Source organism: Cavia porcellus, unplaced genomic scaffold (assembly GCF_034190915.1).
Source record: "Cavia porcellus strain 051 isolate PalLab524CR breed Dunkin Hartley unplaced genomic scaffold, mCavPor4.1 scaffold_20, whole genome shotgun sequence".
In the NCBI taxonomy this organism is placed as follows: Eukaryota; Metazoa; Chordata; class Mammalia; order Rodentia; family Caviidae; genus Cavia; species Cavia porcellus.
In genome coordinates this window covers 36,430,963-36,455,061 of record NW_026947503.1, presented here as the reverse complement: position 1 = coordinate 36,455,061, position 24,099 = coordinate 36,430,963, and the positions used below count along the sequence as shown (strand labels likewise).

Genomic DNA, 24,099 nt, shown 5'->3' with positions numbered 1-24,099 from the left:
ATTGTGCTGCTGGGCTAACTTCTCACAGCACTTGTAGCTTCATGTAGCTCAGTTTGTAATTAAACATTTAGCTGTGAGAATTTTTTTATTACCTCTACTTCTTCAGCCAGACTCTGCTCTATGAATTCAATGAGTCTGTGTGCCTTTGTTCCTAAATCCTCAAGGAGCCTGACCCACAAAAAGGCCACAGAAAATATGTTTTGAATGAGTAAAGTAATAACATATCCTTGATAAATGATATCAAATAAATTAACTACAAGCATCATCTGACCCCAGATCATTCATATATTCATTCAAAAATATTTATGGAAACTCCTCTTCTTATGGAAGATCAACAACTCTTTTTCTTACTATGATATACTGGAAGACAGTGCCCGGGTTTCAAGGAGCACCCTCAAATAGAATCCTTAGATTCCATAGCTGCTTGCATGAGTGTTTTACATTTTACCTTTGTAACATAGTAATGGGACATTTAACCATCTTATAGCTGTCACTGAAATTTTTCTTATAGAGGAAATGGTTTTTCTTTGAGAAAACACCTTCAGAAAATGGAAGATTGAAAGTGAGTTGAGACCCAGCCTCAGCAGACTTAGCACTCAGAGAATGCTTAAATTGCTACAGAGAGTAAATAACAGCAATATGATCACTGTTGAGGGGGAGGCAGAGAAATGAGGACAGGGAGGCAAAAAGGATGAGAAGGAAGCGAGGAGCCAGAGAAGTAGAGTTGGGCCAGGTCACAAGGAATGCCCATGTTGGGAGCTGCCCAGTGTTTGGACTGTATCCACTGGAAGCTGCCTCTCCCATTCCCTTTCACTCTGGAACCCATGATACGACAGTTGACACCAAGGGCTGATTCTGATATTTGAGTGCTTAACAGATATAAGGCAGAAATGGCCCCCATACAAGTCTGAAGGCAAAGCAGGCATGAAAAATATCAGCCCCTGGGGGTTGTATGGAGAAGTCTTCCAACATTCTAAAGAAGCAGACTTAGAGAATATGAGCCATCTTATTCACATCTCTGGAGGCAGGCAGAATCCAACCAGGCAGTTTTCACATGAATTTGAAAAAATGATATAGTTGCTTCCCATCTGCGCGCTCCTCGGCACAATGGAGTTCAAGATACTGATAAACACAAGGTCTGGTGCTTGAAAGAATTGGTGAAGCTCTTCAAGTAGATCAGAGCCTGGAGCTGAACACACTGATATTTTCTGTGACTCCTTACTGAAGGCTGCAAAGGATCCTTGGACAACCTCAAGCATTGCAATGATTTGTTCTCATTGATCTTAACACTGTATGTAAAATCTTTGTATTGGACTTCTAGGAGAACATGGCAGATAGATAACAGCAGCTATGGAGGCTCTCTGAGACAGCCAGCATAGAATCCAGGAATGGTGCGATGTGAGGAGTCCTAAGCAAGGGGATATATATCCTGCTGACCCAGGACCAAACTAAGCTGAGAGAAACCAACTGGAAATGCAATCCCAGTGCTATAACTGGAACAGATAAAATCTCAGTGAGGAAGCTGGAACCCGCGCCTCTGGAAACCGCGATTTGAATTTCCTGCCACCACTGCTGCGTGTGAATCGGCACAGCAGGGAGAGAGATGTGTGAAAGCTCTGAGAGCAGGAATTGGCAAACGGAATTGAGAGGGGGACTGGTGGGGAGCCCTGCATTGACCTGCGGTGAGTGAGAGGAACGGGGACTCTTCCATAGATAAGGAGGCTCCAACAGAGGACATTCTGGGACTGGGCAGACTAGCCGGAACAGGATGCTTCAGTGACTTTAGTCGCATATTCCCCCCTCAAGGGATTGGTAGGGAGCGTTCAGGCTGAGTGACACCACGGACTAAGACTCAGTAGGCTAGCCCAAACCAGGCCGCAGCGTCTGGTAGTGCGCCCTAGCTGTGAAGCCTTCAGTAGGTTGACCTGGAGGGGCGGGCCCAGTAGAGGCTGCCCAGGTCTGTTTCCCTAGTGCACTGCAGTGGGCGGGAACACCTAGCCAGCGGATTCAAACAAACTGTAACCGACAAAGAAAGAAACTGGGCCTCCTATATACGCTTGTATGGAAGGAACAAAAAGTATAGGAAGACAGAGTAATAAGAAAGGGTCCTTGGTCTCCAATCCTGAGAACACTGATCCAGGAAAGGTAAATGCAAAGGAGAATGAGGACAGAAAACCTTCAATATCAGACACAGCACCAATAGACATAAAGCGATATTGCCGGAGCCTCACAGACGAGTTCAAAAGTGAAGTATTTAATGAAGTAAGCCAAGATATAAGTAGAATAGTTAGAGAAATGCTAAGTACTGCCCAAGAAAAAAACAGATGGTGGAATGGAAGAACAGGAAAAAAAGGGGAGAATTTTTTTGATGGAGAAAACATAGAATACGTGAAACAGGTTCAAAGAGATTACCAGGAAACTAAAAACTCTATTGAAAGCTGGCAGAACAGCTTGAAAGAAACTAAGGATAGATTAGCTGAGCTGGAGGACAGATTTGTAAAGTGGGAGCATGAAATGAAAAACTTCTTACAAATAACAAGGAAACAAATAGCAATAATACAAAGGCTAGAAGATGATAAGAGGATCGATAACTTAAGAATTAAGAACATAAAAGAAGAAGTAGGGACACAAACAAATGAACTACAAAAGCTACTCACAGGAATAATCCAGCAGAATTTCCCTAGTTTAGCAAAAGGTAAAGATACTCAGATCTATGAGGCATACAGGATCCCAGCCACCTACAACCCAAACAGAGCTACATCCAGGCATATAATAATCAAAATTCCAGAAATCCAATATAAGAACAGAATATTAAAAGCCATCAGAGACAATAAACAGATCACTTACAAGGGAACACCTATCAGAATTACTGCAGACTTTTTGGCACAATCAAATCACAAAGAGCATGGGGGGAAATAATTGAAGCTTTGAAAGATAAGAACCTCCAGCCAAGATTGACATATCAAACTGTCCCTAGAAATTGATGGAAAAACAAGGTGCTTCCAGAATAAAGAGGAACTAGGGGAATTTGCAACCACCAATTCAATTCTACAGAGAATACTGCAGGATATTCTAAAAATGAAAAATAGCAAGACTCCAGAAACAGTGGCAGAGAGGCCGCAATGAATGGAGCAGAAAGCAAAATGAAGAAGACAAACTGACAACTAATGACAGAAAAAGAGCTCAACAGAAATAAGACAGAGAAGGTTGGATGGTATGAAGAGCTATTTTGGAGAAAACAAGACATCATAATAGCTAGTGCTGATTTAATATCAGCTTGTTTCGAAGTCCCATCAAGCTTTTGCTCTTTTGTCTCCATCGGTCTTAACATGTTGTATCTTATTGGATTTTATTATATGTGATAATACAAACAAAAACTTTTATAGATAAGGAGATTATACAGAAACCATTGTTCATTTTCTGTTAGTTGATTCTAAATACTCTGTAATCCTGTCATTCTCTTGAATGGTTTTACATTGTCTTGACATGTTTGATGCTACAGTACATGAAGTTACACTCAAAGATTTCAAGGAAAGAGACACTATGGTAACTACTTTTATGTCGGGATATCTAGGGGTGAAACACTATTTTGCTTAAATGGTTATGTTTTGACCTGCACTGTTTTATTGTTATGCCCTCTTTTATATCAATCTCCTTTCTGTAATATTTACATTTTTATTTTTATCTTTTTAATAAGGGAAAAATAAATAAAAATAGCAGGATATATTATAGTAACCCATTTTAATTTCCTATTAACTTGATCTGAAACACTGTATTGCTCTCACCATTTTGTTTTGACTGATTTTCCTCTATTCTGTTTTGCTTGATAGTACCAAGTTCGAAAGTATAGGCAACAACTATGAAGACAATAAGATTCATTATGATGCCATTCTGGTTGACTATTATCTTCTTTTGAAGTCCTGTAATGTCTCCAATATTTTGGTTTTATTGGTTTTGTTCTTTACTGCCTTGTTCAATTTTATATAACTGATGCTATAGGCAAATCTTTTTAACCATTGTGGTAACCATTGTTGATCACTTTGTATTCTGTTTTTACATTATATATTATGTCCATCCTTTTGATTTGACTGGCTCTGTTTTGTTATGCCACATTTGGTTTTACTCTCTTCAAGAAAAGTAATAAGAACTGTGGGAGTAATAAAACCCAAAATGTGTAATTGTCATGGTACAAAAGAGAGGAAAAGAAAGTGCTCTAAAGGATATAACTGCATGTATATTTAAGTGTATAAGATAGATAACCATATTACTGAGTTTTGTTGGATCATTGAACAGAACTGTTTGCAGTCTCACTGTTTGAATGTCCACTTTATATGCTTTAATTTTGTAACTTGAACAACTATTTCTAAGATGACAATATGTAATCTATTAACTAGTGATTTCCCACTGTTTATTTTTTCTGAAATTCTGTATAACTTGTACCCTTTTTCTGTGTTTTTTTTTTCTTTTTTCCTTAAAATTTAAAAAAAAAAGAAAAAATGATATAGTTCTATTATAAGTGCACTCACACAGACTGGTACCAAAATTTGTTGGTGGTGATTTTCTTGTTTTGTTTTGTTTTCAGTGCTGGAGATCAAACATCAGGCCCCACTCATGTTAGTCAAGAGAACTCTGCGGCTGAGATGTTGTCAGACACCTCTATGAAGTGGCTCTGAACAGGATTTAAAATTAACTAATTGGCTCTCTATGTTTCTCTGGGAGTCTGTCCTAGACCTAGGCCCCTTGCCTGGCGACAGCTGATTCATAGTAAGTGAACCCCTATGAATCACTGGTCCTGGCTGAGGCCTATAGTGGCCTGTGAGGCTACAGACACTTCAAAGAGCAAGATAAGGCCACAGGTGCAGACACTTGGCTCAAACATCAATTAAGTAGAGACTGCAGCTGCAGAAATTACTACTACATTCCTAACATGTCTTCATGATAAGATGGTTCTCCTAAACTGACATGATTCATTACTTGGAGACATCCTTAAAGTGACTCCCAAGATCCTGCTCATTGACTGTGCTTTCCTCAGTTTCCCTGCCCTTTGTTTTGGACCTAATAAAAATGGGCAGTCCAGAGAAGTCTTTGTCATAGCCCTCAGAGTCTCAGCTAAAGGATTTTGACCCTCCTATAGCCCTAGAATTATATCACTTGTCTCATTTTATGTAAGCCTTTGCCATACACTCATTTGGGAGATGGGAGATCTAGATCAAGATCCGATAGATTGTAACCCCAAACCTGTTTCTTCATGAGGTGTTATTCATACTCAGGTGCCTTTGATGTGACTCTGAACCTTGATAGGTAGGTTTTGCTTAGAGAATGCAGGTTTGCAGAGCTATGAGAGTCTATGTCCATGGATGGGTGTATTTCAAACTTCTCCTGCTCCAGGCAGCTCCAGCCCCCAGGGACTCTCTCTCCTCCTAATGAAGCCCCAACATCCTCTTTCCATGTCCTGATGGACTCTTACCTGTCAATTCAGCACTCCAGCTTACTTTGTCCTGATCTTATCTTTGAACCTGCCATGTAAGCCCACCTCCTTCTCTGGTTCAATTGCCACCTCTACCAGACACCACAGTCTTCCCCAACACTGCCTAAAGATGTGCCCAGATGGTCATGAGCTCCTGTGAACACCTTGAACCTCCTGTCACTGGGCTGTGCTGCTGTTAGCCCAGTACACCTCAATCCACACATGCATACATGTGCAGAGATGGGTATATACACACACATATATTCACAAAACCAGACTCTTTGCCAGATAAACCATTTGACTGATTTTATTGGGTAGAAATTAAGGACTTTTCAAACACAGTGACAGACACAAAGTACCCTGATAATGTTTTTATGCCCACAGTGCCAGTTATCATTGCAAAATCACTACTCAAGGACAGTCACACACAACTGGACTTAGCATCACTGGAGTTTTATGAGCCAATGCTCTGCTCACAGAACATTGCATAAAAATAGGCTAGTGGTGTTCCCCCTCCCCTCTTCAAGTCTTTCTAACTGGCACAACTTGTTTCTCTGCAGGGCCAGGGGGAGAGCAAATTAACAAAGCAAGACACTCTACATTCCAGCAAAGGCAGTGAAGCTCCTTTTCTTTCTCCAGCGAGGAAGGCTCCATGGAGCATTGCATAGCATAACGACTCTTGGAGAGGAAAGCAGGGAGGGATGGGTCAAGCAATGGAAGAGGCCACTGAGAGATGAGTCAGCACCACCAACCTCTTGGAACAAGCTCCTCTGTCACCCAGGCAGGGCTTCTGGGCTGAAGCTTCACCAGGTGCAGAGGTACAGACAATGGGCAAGCAGCTTCCCTAGCTCTTCCGCTTCTCTCAGTATCTACCCTGGTTTTATTCAGAATATGTGGCAGAGGATCAATTTCAAATGACCCCCTGAGCAACCCTAGGTCCTTATTAAATGAAGTGATCATTTTAAAGAATATAACCACATATACACTTATTTCACAGTTGTGAAAATGTGTCATGGTTATGACTTTCTATACAGAGATGAGTCCTATCTAGAAATCTGCAGGCCACCAAGTCCCTGACATCTCTGTAACTCATCTGTGCAGAGTAGGAACCTCAGGAAAGACTGGTTGCCCCACAAAATAACCTCAAGTAGAGGGACTTGCTCAGAAGTCAGGCACTTCTGAGGGCCTATCATCAGCCAGGAGAAATGTGTAGCAGGGCTGGCTCCAAGGTGGCTGGCAGGAGCTGTCACTTGGGACCTACCAGCTGCCTCACAAATGGTCACAGCAGTGAGGTAGGCTGATATCACTGGACCCTGATGCCCATTCCCTCCACTTTCCCACTTTACTTAAATCTATAGCCTAGCCAACTAAAATACAACTGCCTCCCCTCTCCCATCAGGAACGTCTACTCAGGGCTGCTGGTTCTGAGTGCCCTAGGCCTGGCCTCCAGGAAGGAATGAATGGTTAACAAGTCCTTCCACATGGATGCTGGGCAAGGTATAAGTACAAGGGTAAAGCGCAGACCTGGACCATACTCCAGATCAGCTAGATAGCCCCAAAGAGAAGGCTAAAAATGGGAAGCGAGACTAGGACACTGTTTCCTCTCCCTGTCCTCCAGCCTCTCCCACTTTGGGAAAACTTGGGAAGCTAAGTGGAGGCCTGCATCATCAAATAGACAACCTGGGCATGCCACCACCATCTTCCTGGGCCTGAGTCAAACAGACTGCTATGTCCGCCTTGTCCTCCTCCCAGGATGCAGCAAACCCAGAGAGAAATGGATGGTGAAGGTGTTTAGAAAGGAAAAGTGTCTACCTGTGAGGAAAAGTCATATTTTTAAGTTCATAAATTAACCCAGGTCTGAGTTGCTGCAGAGGCAGCCCTGACTCCCACTGCCCTTCCTCCCATGTGCATTAAACAAGAATATCACAAGCAGCAAGAATATCACAAACAGAGCAGAGGCCCTTTGAAAGAGGCTGTCCTGGCCAAGCCATCAACCATGACACAACGTCCCTTGGAGAGATGAAGGTAGAAGGGGCCTAATCTTGCTTTTCTTGGAAGGGAGGAAGCAGGAAAGAATTGCCACAATGTGAGGAGAAAGGCAAGCACAAGAGAGGGTGTTACTCATCTCAGATGTCCGGCATCATCAGACAATGAGCTGTTCCACCTACATGAACTTCAAGATGACCAAAGATGATTTTTTAAGCACCAAGACTTTGATGAATGTGCTTTAGTGTTTGGGGATGGAAATAACTCTAAAGTGGATAAGATGCTGCCTTGCCTTCTCACTGTTTCTGTGTGTGCCGTGCATGACAAAGGCTGAACTGGGCTGAATGCTCTGTTGCCCTGCAGAGTGTTACAATATCCCTGCCCCTCCACTCTGCGGCCTCAGATCACATGACAGTTGCTGGCTTGCATGGATTTGGTCTTTGGAATGCATTTGCAATTAGACTATTAGCTGCCACTTTTTGGCATATCTAGCACCTCTCATCATTTTCTTTGTTTACTTCATTATTAAAATCTAGGACCAAGTTCACGAGAATTGAATTTAAAATTAAAGAGAAAGTCAAAAGGGATTTGTTGTTCACAAATGGTTCGGCCTTTGATGTATGGATTTACAATCTATTTCTGGGGCTCAAAACTTACTTTACTTCCTCTGAGTTTTCAGCTACCTGTGGGCTGAAGGAACTTGCTGCAAAGTAGATCTGGGAAATGAAGTGTTAATTGTTTTAGTAAAATGGTAACTGTTTTCACTTTTAATAAGTTTTTCAAGATCTTCAGAGGTTCCTGTGAACTTGATGGTTGAACACTGCATTCTGAGCTGTCACAGGGTTAGAGCTCTGCACACTAGGGACATCTCGGAAAGAAATTTGCCTCTGGTTGGAAGAAGACAAGACAAAAGTAGAAACCAGGTACTAACTGTTTCGACTCAAGATTTTTCAAAAGCAAGTAAAAAAAGAAGACGTAGGACTATGGCAGCCTTGGCCACTGTAGTATGTTCCCTCATTGTCCCCTTCAGGTGGGTTTTGCATGGTTTTGCAAAGTGTGTCTTGCATTTAGCCAGGTAGCCTGTAAATCCTCCCTGTGCCAGAGCGTGTAGGAGGAGACTCATATCCTACCAAAGGATTAGCCACAAAGTGCCCTCACCAGGGTCCCAAGTGCCAGAGTCACCCACCTCTTATTTCTGATCACAAGATACATCCTAATTCTAGGCACAGATGGAATGCAAAATTCAGCACACTGAGTTTCCTAATGCTGGGAAGTCTGCTAACTTGCTTCAGAAGTATCTCTTAATGTTTATTTAAACATTTAAACTGTTCAGAAGAAGAAAGCCCCAACTCAGATTTTGGGGGAGGGGTTCCCAACCAAGAAACATAATGCAGCGGAACAGGGTCAGTGTAGTTAAAAGATCACTCAGGGCAGTGGTCCTCATAATGTAGTGCCTAGGCCAACGTCACTATGTCATGGGAGCTTGCTAAACAGCCCTTCTCAACCCAGAAACTTCAGGAGAGCCCAGAACCAATGAGCTCAGGGCTAAGAACACAAATCCTAAAAACTGAGAATGGGTTGGGGATATAGCTGCAAAGCAAAGCATTTACCTGGCAAGTGGAAGGTCACGAGTTCGATCTCCAGTACCAAAACAAAACCAAGCTGAGTAAATCATCTAGTTGAAGGACTTGAGTGACTTCATTGCCAAGAGGACCATCTGAACTGGAAGGAGACAGTCACTGATTGCTGGCTTTTGTGGTAAAAGTTAAAGCACAGTAGTGTCTATTTTTCTCTTCTTTTCTTTGAAAAAAATGTTTTAAAAGTTCCATAGTAGAAATTATGCAGGAAAAAATTATCTAAAGACTTCTAACAGATTGGCAAGACTGCTGTCATTCAGGACATCAATTGGCCAAGATACATGAGCCCTCTGGCAAAGCAAGACTAGATCTGTACTTGACCTTGGCAAACTAAGGGCCCAGAACAATGGCTCAAAATAAAACAAAAGCCAGAATTCTGCTAAAGGAGCACTGAAAAAGGTCACCATTTTAGAACAGCTTGTACCTTACTGATGTTTTTCTTTCTTTTTTTTTTTTTTTTTTTTTTTGTGGAACCAGGAATCTCTTATATCATGATTCTTTATACTTAGGAAGTACGCTATATTAAACAAAATAAGCCTAGAAGAAAGGAAGAAAAAAGAAAGAGAGAAAGAAAGAAGGAAGGAAGGAAAGAAAGAAAGAAAGAAAGAAAGAAAGAAAGAAAGAAAGAAAGAAAAAAAGAAGGAAGGAAGGAAAGGAAAGATTGCATGATTTCACTCACAGAAGGGAACTACAGCAGAAAAATTCATAGACAGAAGAATGGTTGCCAGGTTGTGGAGGGAGAAAAAAAATCTGTTGTCATTAATGGATTCGATTTTTAAGTTTGTAAAATGAGAGGATTTCTACAGATTCATCACACAACAATGTGGATGTTCTCAACACTCCTAAACTTTGCACTTCAAAATGTTTAAGATGGTAAATTTTATGTTATATGGATTTTACTATGACTAATAATTATAAAGAGACAAAAATCTCGTTAGTGGTGAAGTAAAACAGAATTAATAAACATTGAGTGCCTGAGATTTGATTTTTGTTACTAGGTTAATAGTAGGCTTATTTTATATGTATAGAAAACACCAAGTTGGGGTGTGTGCCAAAACTGTCATTTTCATTCTTTCTCCACTCTAGACCCCAGTCTGGCTATCAAGCCAGATGCAGTCACTCAACCACAAACAGGTATGCAAACAAGGATGTCACACATGCTGACTGCCAGGCATCACCACTTCACTCTAGATTCTGAATCCATTGTTGGAGCAAGCACCCAGCTGGCTCTCAGGCAGGTGACCTAGGGTCTACCTCTGAGGAACACGATGCCTTATTAAGATGTCCTGTAGACTACTCAGCCTCCACAGGCTGGCCTTTTTTGAACAGACCTCCCAAGAAGAACAGAAGGTCTACCTTGCTGATCTTACACCCTTGGCCTGGCCTCAACTAATCCAGGAGGCACAACCAGACTCCTTCTAGAGGAGCATTCTGGCTTCAGAGAGACAGCGAAAGGTATGTTGAACTCAAAGTAAGACCACTACCCACTGCCCCCCAGGGAAAACCCCACAGCCCTGGCTTTCCACTGGACATTTAGAGCACACATTCTGCAAAACCCAGCTCATCTGTTTCCTACCCCAAATGTAAAGCATTTTCCTCTAGGTTTTGAGGTACTATTGTATACTTTGTATACAGCAACCTACCTTTTATGTCACCTGAAGAAATATAAGATCCTGATGTATCTGTGAAGTTTGGAAGATGAAAAGAAAGGGAAAGGAATAAAACTAGAGAATGTCTGTCTCTTCTTTTGTTTGAACTAGAGAAAGAGGACTGCTTAGCAAGCAAGAAGCAGAAGAATAAGACTATAGTGGGGGGAAACTAATTTTAAAAAGGAGGGCAAGCCTGAGGAGGCCCCCAGTACGGACAGTCCAGTCCCGAGGCCTCAAGCTTGCCAAGGATGAACAAGGTGAGTCCCTGCCTTCTTGGAATGTGCTAGGCAACAAACAAACAATCCTGGATGCCCTCCACTGGCAATTTCCTCGCAGTGTTTCTTGCTTTATTAGTGGAGCCTCCCAAAGTACTAGAGGCTACTAGGAACCAGATACCTCATTACTGGAGTAGATGTGTGGCCCTGTGCTAGTCCTGGGGACACAAAGATGAACTAGATACCAGGCCTTCCCTGATGGAGGAGACAGACCCTCTACCAAGGACACTAGGACACTTACGACATTTCCACTATGTGCTCAGAGGATGACAGTGATGGTCACAGCAGCACAAAGAAAAGAGTGTCAAGCCCAGGCCCAGAGAGGGAGGGAGGTAGGAAAAGCCATATCCTGACATCTGTGAAAATGGTCAGACAGACAGACAGAGGGAGGAAGGGTGTGGGGCCACCCCAGGCAACTAAAGAGACAGTGCCTGGAGCGGTGGGCAGAGACAGGCAGGAGGGTCTCAGAGAAGAGGAGGGAACCAGATTGGGACACAGCTCACAAGAGTTGGTAAAGAGCCTGGCTATCATGGTATAGGCAGGCACCAGCCCCATGAAAGGTACTTCAGATGGTAACTCTAAGAGGGGGAAGGTCACTCAGAAGAGCCTGCGCTAGTGCAGTGACAGAGGGGATGCAGGAAGGGAGTGAACCCAAGAGATATTTATGATTAAACTTGGCAAAATTTGTTGAGCAAATAAACACAGAGGTTGATAAGGGAAGAGACAGACCAGAGCAGAAAGAGTAGGTTCCGAGTGCCTAGTTAAGAGCTGGCTCTGTGTGACACAGTGTGCAACACCATTTCATTTTTTTCTTTTTTGGTTTTGGGGATTGAACCAGCACCTTTGCACTGGGTTTCATCTGCAGCCCTTTTTTATATTTTAGACAGGCTTTCACTAAGTTGCTAACTTGCACCACTTGGACTTGAACTTGTACTCCTCTTGCCTCAGCCTCCCAGAGTGCTGGCCTGAGAGATCTAAGCCGCCATGCCTGACTATGTACACTGTTTCATCCAGCTTTCACAATAGCCGGTGCAGCTGGAGTCCTGGCCTCATTTTTGAGATAATGAATCAGAGCCTGCAGGAACTTTGCGAGCTTCCCAAAGTCACATAGCTGTTCGGCAATGGGAGGAGATGCTGAGTCCAGGTTGTTCTTTTAACTGCAGCAGTTGAGGGCAGGTTGAAATCTGAGCCATGGAACAGATGCAGATGCAGGTGCAGGTGCAGAGTCACCAGTAGTTATGCCCTGGCTGTTCCTGGGAGACTGATCTGCAGGGGCAGAGGACTAAGATGAAAGGGCAGAAGGTGCTGGGAGCAGTAAGTAGATGCAGTTTCTGCAGGAGGCTCCCAGAAGAGAAGAGAACCCTGAGGAGGCTTCACAGGAAAGTCACAAGCGAGCTGAGGAGGAGCATTTAAAGAGGCAGGGAAAGAAAAGACTTGCACATAGGACGGAGAACTTCAAAAAGGCAAGAGAGGCCACCCCTACCCAACTCTGTAGGACTGTTGAGGATGAGACCTGAGGATTCACCCTATCTTGGCAGTGACAATATGTATGGTGCCAGCCTTAGGACAGAACTGACTCTGCCTCCCCTTTCCCTCTTCTCCCAGCTAACCATCCCCAAGAAGGGACTTCACTGTATTCTGCACTGAGCTCCAGTGTGTGCGGGGTGTTCACTGACCATCCATATATACACCAGACTAAGCACCTGGAGGGCTGGGACTATGCTTCTAATCACCACTTGTTCCCTGGTCCCTAGCACAATGTCTAGCAAAAAATAAGTGCTAGTCTGGACTGGGAACCAGCACTCTGCTCTCCATTTACTGTCAGAAAGTGCTTCCCCTGCCTCCTCCCCATATTCAGCAGAGTCCAGGGCTAGGACCCTCTTTGCTGTCTGCAGCATCAGAGTGGCAGAGTTGCCGCTACAGCACTGCTGAACCAGTTCCATAGGCTTGTCTGATCTTGAGCCGCCACCTTTCCTGCTTGGCTAAGCATCAAATCATCAATGGTGTTTTGCTGCCCTTCAAGCCTCGAGCAGTGGGTTTAGCAGAAAAGAAGACATGACAGCTGTTTTGTTCATAGGGAATTGATTTCCCCTAAATAAGAATGTAACTGTCTGTCTGTACCTCACAGAGGGACAGTGACAAGGCTTCAGAGAAACATGGCAGAGAGCTTCTAGAATCACTGCTCAGATATCTCTGAGCTTTTGGAAGAATATTTTTTCCTACAAACACTGTGTACAGGAGAAAGGCCTGAAAGGCAGGCAACTGGGTGAGTCCCAGTTGAGCCTCTAGCTAGCCATGTGGCTCTGGGCAAGTTACTTGTGTTGTTATAATACATAAACTTTCTGGGCATTTCTCCCCATCCAAAGGATGTGAAGTGGTCCTCAGTTCCTCTCCAGGGCTGCTCTAAGTGGGTACTGCTGCAGAGGGTAGAGCTGGGAGAGAGCAGATGCTGTCTCTGCACCCAGGACAACTCTCTAGGGCATTTGTCCTTAGGGCAGAGCCTAGTACCACCCTGTGGAGGCATCTTTGTTGGGATCCCTCTTACTCCAGCCTAGCAATACTTGTTAGAGAGCTAAGACTGATGTTTGGAGGTCAAGTTTTAGGGTCCTACAGACCCAAGTGCAGTCCTCTCCCTTGGATGCCCGACCATGGACACCCTCTGAGTTGCCCTGAGCCTCACCACCTCACCTGTACCAAGCAGCATCCTTACCTGAGGGGTCTTGTGATGCTGGGTGATGACGCAGAGAAAGTGCTCAGTGTAGGGCTGGACACAGAATGACAGCATGATCAATCTTAGCTATTATAACAATAAATGTAGTTATGGCTTTTATCCATACATCATGACTGTTTTTAAGAATGATTATTGGGGGCTGGGGCTGGCAAGCATAAGGTCCTGAGTTTGATTCTCAGTTCAAATAAATAAATAATAGAGGTGTTTTAAGCCTCTCTTTATAGAGATGAGGCAATGGAGATCCTAAGAGAGAGAAGGAACTTGCTCTAAACCCACAGGCAAAATTATGGCCATAAGTTAGTATCCATCTCTCACTTGGGTTGGATCTCAGTGCTCCTACAAGGGCCCTGGCTGGAACAAATGCACTCCCATTACCCTGATCTATGGGGATCCTAATGTCTGACTCACAAAAGCTCCTGCCCCAATACTTTCCGACCAAACCACACCTGTTCCCCAGAGGACCTATGGTAGAGGGCTCTATCACACTAAGTAGGTAGGACCCAAAGCATGACTTGATCAGGCCCTTTCCCTGATCCAGCCTGTTTCCTTAAATGGGTTTCAAGAACTGGGTTCAACTAACCTGAATAGTGGCTAGAAATTTCATTTGACTGGAATCTTCCCCAAGAAAGCAGTCATCATCTACTGTCCTGTAGAGTCTACCCCAGGTTCCCAAATGTCTGAGTCTCTCAGGGGCTGCTCCTTTTTACAGACCAGTAGACTGGGGCTCTGGGGAGCCTGAAGCTCCAAGTCCAGACCAGAGCCCAAAAACACTGTGAAAATCACATCCAGCACACTCTGGGCATCAGCACCACCCACTTGCAACAGAGCTCAGAGAAGGAGGCCTGGGAGTGGGATCCTGGAGGGCCACCTAGATTTCTCCTCTGTCTCTCTCTGCTGGACTCATGGCTTTGCCTATAAAGCTAGGTGATCAGGTGGAGGCTCTTGGCAGTATTCTCACAGCTCCTACTTGGAGCTGCTGGCGTGGCATGCAGAACTTCAGGGTATGTACGATCTGTCTCTATCCCTAGAAGACAGAACTAATGTCCTTGTCACTGTATCTCCCCAAGACCACCATGGACCCCAGCAGAACAGGCTTTCCAGATATGTTTAAGGGAGGAGGAAAGGAAGAAGGAAGGGAGGGAGACAGGAGGGAGAGAAAGCTGAAGTCTTCCAAGCACTAATACTCTACAGACACAAACCTAAATTCAGAGACAATTCACCAACAGTGTCTATGAGGCACAGTCACGCTCAGAGTGGAAACACACAGAGGGAAACAAAGGGAAAGAATTTCATATGTGAATGACCCCTGGCCACTTGGCCTAGGCACAGTTGACTTCCAGAAGCTTGGGCTTAGGAGACAGTCACTGTATATAAGGTGCTAGGCATGCACTGTAGGGTCCTGCCTCTCCAGGAGAAGCCTCAAGGATGCTGGTATCAGAGGCTCCACTGGTTTTCTGTACTAAGTCCATATATAACAGCCAGCACTTTCTGGCTGATGGTTCCCACTCAGGAACACGATACAGCAGGATTCTGCAGTACTCAGGAACATGAAGAGGAACAGAGCTTTATAAATAACTTCTGGTTAAAAATGAAGCTGAAAATAGACTGACAGAAAAGGAAGCAAACTGCTAAGCACTTATTGAGTGGATAACATTGGCTTGAAACCTGAAGTGCAAATGGCTGGGTTGGTTTATTTTCTTCTCGTCAAAAGATCAAAGGCAAAATGGAACCCAGAGGCATCAAGACTGTTTCTATGCTTCTCAGGGAAGGTTTGCAAGGGTGTGGCTTTCAGCTGCTGGCGACTCAGGGAAGATGCTAACACTGGCCTTGGTTAGATGTCACCATGACACTGGCTGGGCTAAGTGGGGTAGTACAATTGGATTGACCAGCTCTGGACGCTCTGAGCCACTGTGTCTTCACTGGAAAGTCTGGCCGCTGGGTTGGCCTCTATACTCTGAGATTCTAGAAAAAAAACTCAAGGCTCGGTCCTCAGCATGAAACTCAGGAACAGAAGGTTGGCATGAAATCTCAACTGTGCTCAAGTGTCCTGTCTCTTCCCTCTACTCCATTCTCCCTGGGGCCTGCCTTTGGCTACAACGGAGCCGTTACAGTTTGTGCTCTCTGGGAAGCTGAAATCCAGTGGAAATGTGCTTTATTGACTTGCAATCTCCAGGTTCCCTGTTTCTAGGGCATGGCCCAGGTTATCCCCCCTCCCTTCCACAGTGGACAAGAGGGAGGCCCAAGAGGGTTAGGATTGACATTGAGTCTGGGCTGGCCCCGTCTCTGCCTCCCTGCCTAATTGCCAGGCCCCACTTAGAGTCTTCCAGTTTCAGTAAGAGAGAGAGGAGGAGGACAGGTTCGTCCGGGCAAGCCAACCACCAGCCTCAGCAGCAGCTGCAGGTACCCGTGTGCACTCGGAGGATGCCACGGCTGTGCAGATGCAGGAAGTTGAAGATCTCTGATGGCATAGCGTGGAAGCCGGGGCGGGGCTTGATGTCGTCATAGTAGTGGTGGGAGATGTAGAGGCCAGAGGGGTTCATGGGGAAGGCCCAGAAACCGAACAGGTGCACTTCCTCGCAGAGCTCCAGGGCCGCAGTGACCAGGATGAGGCCAGTGCTGATGCGCTTGGCCCGCACCCCCAGGCTGAACCAGTAGCGTGACACGTTGACCAGGTACTGCGGGTGGAAATAGTAGACGGCCTGCGGCGACTCGAAGTCATCCAGCACGTACTTGACCCGGATGGACACGTTAGTGTTGCGCGTGTTATAGAAGGCGGGCAGCAGCACTGACGCATTCTCGTACACCTGCAGCACACGGTAGAAGGGCCGCCGCCACTTCTCCAGCTTGTGGAACCTGCCGCAGGGTGGAGAGTGAGATGGGCGGCAACATCCTTTCATCTTTACCCGGCACCCTGCACCCTGCACCCTGCACCCAGCACCCTGCACCCTGGGGGACTTTGCCAAGGATGGGGAAGAGGGAGGCAGTCCCTCCTTGTGTACTTCAGCAGATAAAGTCTTTCCCAGGTATGATTTTATTTTTTACAAGGGCGGGAGGGGCAGGGGTAGGGGGAGTGGTTGGCAAGCGGAGGTTTTAGGCCCTAGCACTGTCTTCCCCAAACCCCCCAGTACTGCGCCCAAATCCAACTGCCTGTCCTGGCTCAGCCCTCCCTCCCAGCTCCCTGCTTTCAGCCTCCAGATTTAGCTCTACACCTTTTCCTGTACAAGGATCTGCCTTCTCTCGGCCATTCCTCTCCCAAAGATCCTCCACACACGACTTTGTGGGCTATCTTGGGATCTGATGCAATTTAACGACTGCCTGCTCACCCCCTTTCATCCCCTTCTCTCCCTTTTCCCTTTCTCTCCTCTTTCTTTGCCTCCCTTCTCCCCTTTCCTCTCCACTGCCCCTCCCTACCCCTCATCCAACCTGGAGGGGCTATTCTAGTATCAGGTTGCAACACTCCCCTCCGGAGACCTCCCCACGAAGACCTCTGGTGGGGAGATCTTTGCATGAAGCTTCTCTTGGATGCACCTGGCAGGATGTACCTGCCCTGGTCACACCTGCCCTGGAGGCTTCTGAACCATCCCTAGATGATCAACACCGTGCAGAAGAAATAGAATGCAAGCCCCAGTTGTAATGCTGAATATTCCAGCAAGCACATTTTGGAAATGGAAGAATTAGATTATTTAATCTAATATATTAAAACTACTACCATTTCAACATGCGATTAATATTTTGAAAATCAGTGTTACATCCTTCTGTTTGTATTAAGTCTTGGAAATCTAGAGTGTATTTATGCTGACAGCCAGCACAAGCTCGCTTCCCAGTGCCCACAGCTCATGTGACTGTGGGCCATATAGGATCGTATGGCTCCAGAGAGAGGGCCACTGACCTCTCTGTGATGATGCTGGGATTCACAGTGACCACATCTGTCTTCACCCCCACATCCACGGTGTACTTTTCAGAGATGGGGGGCAGGTTGCACCTGCAAAAGAGACAGGTAGCCCAACTCAGGTGGAATCATTCTGCAGGTGTCCAGACAGTGGCATGGGGAAGGCAGGGGTGGTGATCACTGAAGCAGAGGGATACAGAGGCTGCCAGCTGGGTGGGACCTCTGTGGCCAGGTAATAAGGTAGTGCTCCTTCTGCTACATATCAGGCATGGGGACAGCAAACAGACTTGCACCTGGTTTTGCTAAAGTTCCAGTCATGGGGCAGACATGCTCAACCATGTGAAGCTTGTAGTTAAAAGCTGCTGTAGTCCTGGGCCTCTGGAGGACCTGGTCAGAGCCCTAAGCATACAGATGCAGGGCAGCCCAAGAAGGTTTCTCTAAGAAAGCAACACTTACACTAAGGTCAAAGGTAAGCACACTAACAAGACTTGGATCAGCTAAGCGGGAGATGTGTTTGATGATGGATCTTAGACCTGCAGAACCAAGTGAAAGCAAGTCACACAGAGCTCACAAGGAATGTAGCTGGTAGAAAGCCCTTGTGGTAGAGAGAGTCATGGCCTTTCATGATGTCTACAATATCCTCATTCTTTGAACCTGTGAACATGGACCTTACAGAAGAGGACAAAAGGGACACTGAAGCTTCAGTTATGGGGAGGATCTTCAGATGGGATTATACAGGTGGGTCCAGAAGGGTCTTTGTCAGAGAAAGTGATGTGACAGTGAAGGACAGTGAAGAAAACATCAGAATCCAACTGGAAGAGGCCACACTGCTGGAATTAAAGGGGTCCCAGCCATGGAACGCAGGGTAAGGAAACCGATTCTCCCCAAAACTCCAGGATGATCGCAGCCCTGCCACCACCTTAACTCTATAACTTCTGATCTCCAGGGCTGTGAAGTGATAAAATTCGTGTTGTTTCAAGTCACTGACTTTGTGGTAGCAGCAGTAGGAGAGAAACTCCAAATAAACAAATTTTAGCAATAAGTATTTATGGTATGTCAACATGTAATAATGGTTTTTAACAATTTGTACAAAATTCAGGGTAATTATTATCTTTGGGGAAAAAGGTAGAATGGAAGAGTACATCAGTTGTTACAATCGCTCCATATAAACATTCTGCTTCTTAAATGATATGGTTGGGCTTTTTTTAATTTGGGGGTTGTTTTTGAGACAGGGTGTAGTTATATAGTGCAGGCTGGCCTCAAACTCATGGTGATCCTCCTACCATGGCATCCTGAGTGCTGGGATTACAGGTGTGCACCACGACACCTGGCTCTTGAAGTAGTTAGTTTAAAGATATTTGTTTTACTGATTTTCTTCGTATATATAGAACTGATACTGATATTCTCCCATCAAATGCTACATAATGAGAGAATAAATTATGAAAAGGAGTGGACATTAACTGGGTGATGTGGAGATCACAAAGATTTCTGTCAGAGATCTTGCGAAGACCCTATGGTAGAAGAAAAAAGGAGGCCTCCAGGAGTGACTGGCACAACAGAACAAAGACAGTGGTAAAAACCAAGGGAAGAGAGTTAGGAAGGGGATAGATTCCTTCATCCAGGAAAAGTTATTGGCTTAAAGAATAATTGCTCAGAAGAACCCTCTAAAACTGGACAAGGACCATCACCCATCTTATCATCTAACCATACCTCTCCTATCAGACTATGATGGGAGAAAGACTGGTTTGTATTCCCCTAAAGATGAAAGCAAGTGCACACGCACATGTATGTGTGTGTAGTCAACTATCATTTATGGAGCACCTATGACATGTCAGGAATTTTCATAGGTTCATACGAGACATCAATAACCTCAAGGGGCAGATGGGAGGTTCGTTGTGTTGCCAGTGAGTAACTGGGCATTTAGATCAATGCTCCTGCTGCTATGTTATGGTTAAGGCAAAGTAAAGCACTCAAGCCTAGGACTCTTTCCCAATATGATACCATCCGGCAGGGACATTGCTTGGAACATGCGGAGACTCCCGTGTCTGGAGTGCACACAGCAGCGCTCAGTAAGGCTTTACCACTGCAGCACTGCGTGTGAGAAGATAATGATAGCAATGAAATGACCCATGGTCCTCCAAAACTCCTCCAAAATCCAACATCTAGATGCCACAACAGGTCCCAGGCAGCAAGACGGAGAGCTCCCTGTGAGTTTCCTGTTCTGTTCTGGAGCTGCAGACCTGTTATAGAATAGCAGGAGGAAGACACAGCCAGAACCACATCTCCAGCTATTACCGTGTGTACCCATGTGATCCTCACATAGGCTGTCACTCCCTCACCCAATCTAAAAAATGGGAGCAATATTAAAAGGCAGTGATTTTTTCTAATACAGTTTCTAATGTTCTGCATTGCTTGAAAATTTTACTCAAAATGAATATTAACTTATATAATCCAGACATACATCCCCAGGGTATGGTCACCTTACCAACCATCTCAGAAAACAAAGGGCGAGTGGTTAGGTCACTCACAAGCAGAAGCTGCCACAGTCCCTAATTTAAATGCAGGCTCCAGTCTCAGAGCCTCTAGATATATGAAGTTCAGGTGGACCCCCAGAGACCGGGGCAACTCACTGAAAGACATCTTTCAGGCTTTCCATAGCATCGCCACAGAGCTACGGGCCAGGTTTAGTGCTAGAGTCAGGAAACAGTACGGAGTTGGAGCACTCCTAGCCTCCAGCTGGGCAGTTTGGGTGCATTCGGGGATTATGCAGCTGACTTGACCGCCACGGAGGTGTCTCTAACACATGCCATCTATGGTGCTAATGTTACTTCTGAGCCTGGAGCAGGAGTCTGCCCTTGGTTTCCTTCTTGTAGGGACAGAAGGCTAGGTTTGCACTGTCAAGGAACCCCACATAGTGAGAGCTATCTTTCTTTTAGGACCTCCTAAACCTCCTCCTCCTTTGTTTCCCATCACTATTCTGAGCAGCCCAGGGATAGTGGAACCATGAGATACCACTGCAGGCTCAGTCCAAGGCTCTTTGCCTTATGCTCATTTTTCAACCCATTGTCCTTAACCAGGTTAAAGAGGACAATGAGGGGCTAGAGATTTAGCTCAGCGGCATAAGCACCTGCCTTGCCAGCAGGCAGTCGTGAGTTCGATCCCCGGTACCGATAAAAAAGGAAAAAGAGAAAAAAAAAAAAACAACAATAAAGAGGACAATGAGGATCCCTAGAGATAGAGTGAAGCCTCTACATAAGGAAAAAGAAACACAAGGACCATCTCTAGAACAGGCAAAGCAGAGTGAAGCCAAAAGACTGTTCTAGTTCCCAGAAGTACTTGTGAGGGGTGGAGCCCAGCAAGGGAGGCGGCAACCCCGAGACTCTACTATTAGATCTGTTGGCCCATGTGGGCCCAGAGCTTCAGCTTCATTTGCTCATTATATGCCTCTGTGCTGCAGTTATGGAAACTGAGGACCTCAGAGTTCAGCATCTTTACCTAAAGAGAGAGCTGGAGAGAGGAACACCCCGAAGTGTGAGGATGTGCAAGGGAAGGAACAAGCATTAGGGCATGGGGCGGGGCTACATATGATGAGGAGACCAAGTGCAGTCGGCAGGGGCAGGCTGGGTGGTTTTCCTACCGGAAGACGAAGTCAGCACTATTGATCTCCCTTCCACAGCGGCTGTTCTTGAGGATGCCTCCGTTGCCCACTACTGCGCACTTCTTAAACTGAGATCGGTTGTAGGGCATATCCTGAGGGATGGGAGAGGATGTGCACAGCCGTCAGCATCAGCACTAACCTACCTCACACTCCTTGGGGTTCCCACCTCTGTAACCACGTCCATCTCTGTGAGCTCATGACCCCAAGAGTCTCAGAGGGAATGTGGGAGGGAAGTGGGTGTCTACATTACAGATGAGTAGAGCAGGCAAGAGAATTGTTACTATTAGTGGCTCCAAAAATCTCTCAACACCCAGGGCCCACTGGGCTGCTTGTCTCCTAGCTAATACAGCAACTGGACAACACTTCAGGATAGGGTTGCGGCCAGCATTGTGGACTTCTGATGAGACCACATTGCAAGGAGAGCCTCGTGGGGAATCAGGTGTGACCTGAAGGTAATGCTGCACCCATCTGCGGGAGACGGTCCACAGTCACGGTTTCCTCTCCCAGGAGAGACAGGACAGGAGCCCAGGACAGGGAAAGCACATGGAACTCACAGCCAGTGGGAAAAACTATACATTAGACTTTTATCAGAAGAAGGAGAAAACCCAAACTCATCTTTGGAAATGCTATCAAAGACTTACTATGTTTTATATGGGTGTTTCCCAAATTTTTGTAAATCAAGAATTATCTGAAAATATCAATTTCTAGGCCCCATTCAAGAGTCATGGAATCAAAATCTCCAGGGTACAGAAGTGGGATTTCCTATAAACAGAAATGAATACATACTTTAAGGGGGTTTGGGAAATGTCATACTACGTCAAATGCTCTAATTTGGGGACCAGCAAATTACAGTCCATGGGCCACATCTGGCCTTCCACCTGTTTTTGTATGATTCAGAACTGAGAATGTATTTTACATATTCAAATGGTTGGGGAAAAATCTGTTATGACTTATATCTGGTTGTCCCTCCAAAGTTTCATGCGCTCATGGATGAAGCTTTGAGGGAGGTGACTGAATCATGGGTGTGATACTGGATTAGTTCACTGATGCGTCTGTAGTCGACTGTGATGTTGGAAGGTGAACCTTAGTGGGAAGAGGTGGGATATGTATCTATCCCTCCTACTCCATGATCCCACTGCTACCACTTCATGGATTGTTTCTCCTCTGTCATTCCCATCTTCCATGCTGTCCTGCCTTGGAGCCAGCTGACTATGGACTAAAACCTTTACAAACTATGGCTAAAATAAACCATTCCTCCTTTAACTTGTATGTGTTGGGTAATTTGTCCCAGCAACAAGAAAGTTAACTAAGACACAATCCAAAGAATATTTTATATGTGAAGATTATATAAATTTCAGATTTCTGTGTTATTAGATGGTGGTCATCTTCATTTGTTTACTGATATCCATGGCTGTTTTCATGCTGGGACAACAGATGTGAATAATTGTGACAGTGATTATGACCTGCAAAGCCCATTTACTACCTGGATTTCTCCAGAGAACATTGGTGGTCCCACTGGATTTCCCTGTGCCTGGAAAGTCTATGTCTTGGGTCTCTGTGGACACATAGGTCATGAAGGCTGCTTCACACCAGGGTAACCGGTGTGATGCAAGTCTATCTGTCACCAGCTTCATGTTCTGGACTTATAAGATCTACTTCATAGAGGCTGCTCAATGCCATGCTTCTCAGCACTGTGATAAAGGAAGAAAGCTAAAACACCCTTTGCTTTCAGGTCCTTCCCCAAGCCATCAGAATGCCTGAGAATAGAGGGGAGCACTTTGTTAGCACTCTCCAACACCCTCTGAAATACAGGACTATTTAGGTCCTCAGATTTCATTTTCACCTGTACATACCTCCATTTTGCATTCCTATAAACTGGACTACAACATCTTCCCCTAGGCCCGAAGCTTTCCGCACATGGTTATGAGCATGCCTCATACTACCTGCCTCTGCACCCCTCCATACCTGCAGAATTATCTGAACGAGTGGAAAGGACAGCTACTGAGGTCACTTATCCAAGAGTCAGATATACCAACATCAGCCCAGATGAGCCTCACCAGTCTCAATAGGTCACAAATGTAGAACTTCATGTTGTAGCCCTCAGAGGTTGGGAGCCACCATGCTAGCTCCCTAACTTTCCCATATAAAAAGTAAAAAGAATGTCTCTCTTTTTTATGCCTCTTTTTAAATGATCTGTTATGAGTAACTGAATCTATGCCTGGTCCAAACCCATGTTAAAGACAAAGAGACTAGGCCTTGAAGGACAAAATGACCACCTGAGGTCAAATGTAAATCTTTCGTGCCTCAATTTGGATTGAGTTGCACTTTCTGGTGTGTCTTGTGCCTACCTCAGGTGGGGGACTGGGGTTAACCACACACTCAGCTATCAACACAATATCCTCTGCAGGCAATACTGTAGCTAGAATTTTAAACATTTTCTTGCCCAAGCCACCTAAGAGGACGCCATTTGACATTGGTTGTGTCCAGATAGGACCCCCAAGAAAGCCCAGTGGACGAGCTACTGCATCATGACATCTGGTCAACCAGGGCCAACTCACCACAGAGCAGTGTGTCACATATTGAACTACAGGGGCATTGCCCTCAAGGGCCATGGCAGGGTGCTCACCCACCCAGCAGCCCCGCCCAGAGCTCACTTTGGGGAACATGCGAAAAATCTCCTGGTGGATGTAGTACATGCCACTGTTCTCCACTTCATACTTGAGCTTTGTCCCCAGTGGTGTGTTCTTTTGCGTGGTGAAGAGGAAGGCAGGGGCATTGCAGCATCGGGCCAGAGTGGACCTGCCAGG

The 24,099-nt window shown here is 45.3% G+C and overlaps 1 protein-coding gene and 1 long non-coding RNA gene across 7 annotated transcripts in view; one reads left to right on the top strand and one right to left on the bottom strand.

Annotated features, from left to right (window-relative positions):
- Nucleotides 1–5,747: 5,747 nt before the first annotated feature.
- St8sia5 (ST8 alpha-N-acetyl-neuraminide alpha-2,8-sialyltransferase 5) overlaps nt 5,748–24,099 on the bottom strand; it is a 69,701-nt gene continuing 51,349 nt past the window's right edge. For all 5 annotated transcript variants that reach the window (XM_013157179.3, XM_003474062.5, XM_005005539.4 and 2 more), the window contains 4 exons: nt 23,947–24,091; nt 21,272–21,384; nt 17,635–17,727; nt 5,748–16,598 (listed from right to left, as the gene is read on the bottom strand). In XM_013157179.3, the coding sequence (XP_013012633.1) occupies nt 16,130–16,598; nt 17,635–17,727; nt 21,272–21,384; nt 23,947–24,091 (820 nt within the window). In that variant the 3' untranslated portion in view covers nt 5,748–16,129. The remainder of the gene's footprint in view (nt 16,599–17,634; nt 17,728–21,271; nt 21,385–23,946; nt 24,092–24,099) is intronic.
- Nucleotides 16,578–17,484, top strand: LOC134471784 (uncharacterized). Of its 2 annotated transcripts, none has more exons than XR_010041437.1 (2): nt 16,578–16,768; nt 17,187–17,484. It is a non-coding gene; the product is annotated as an uncharacterized LOC134471784 (long non-coding RNA). The 2 variants fall into 2 exon arrangements; XR_010041438.1 differs by having other exon boundaries at nt 16,580–16,768; nt 17,175–17,484.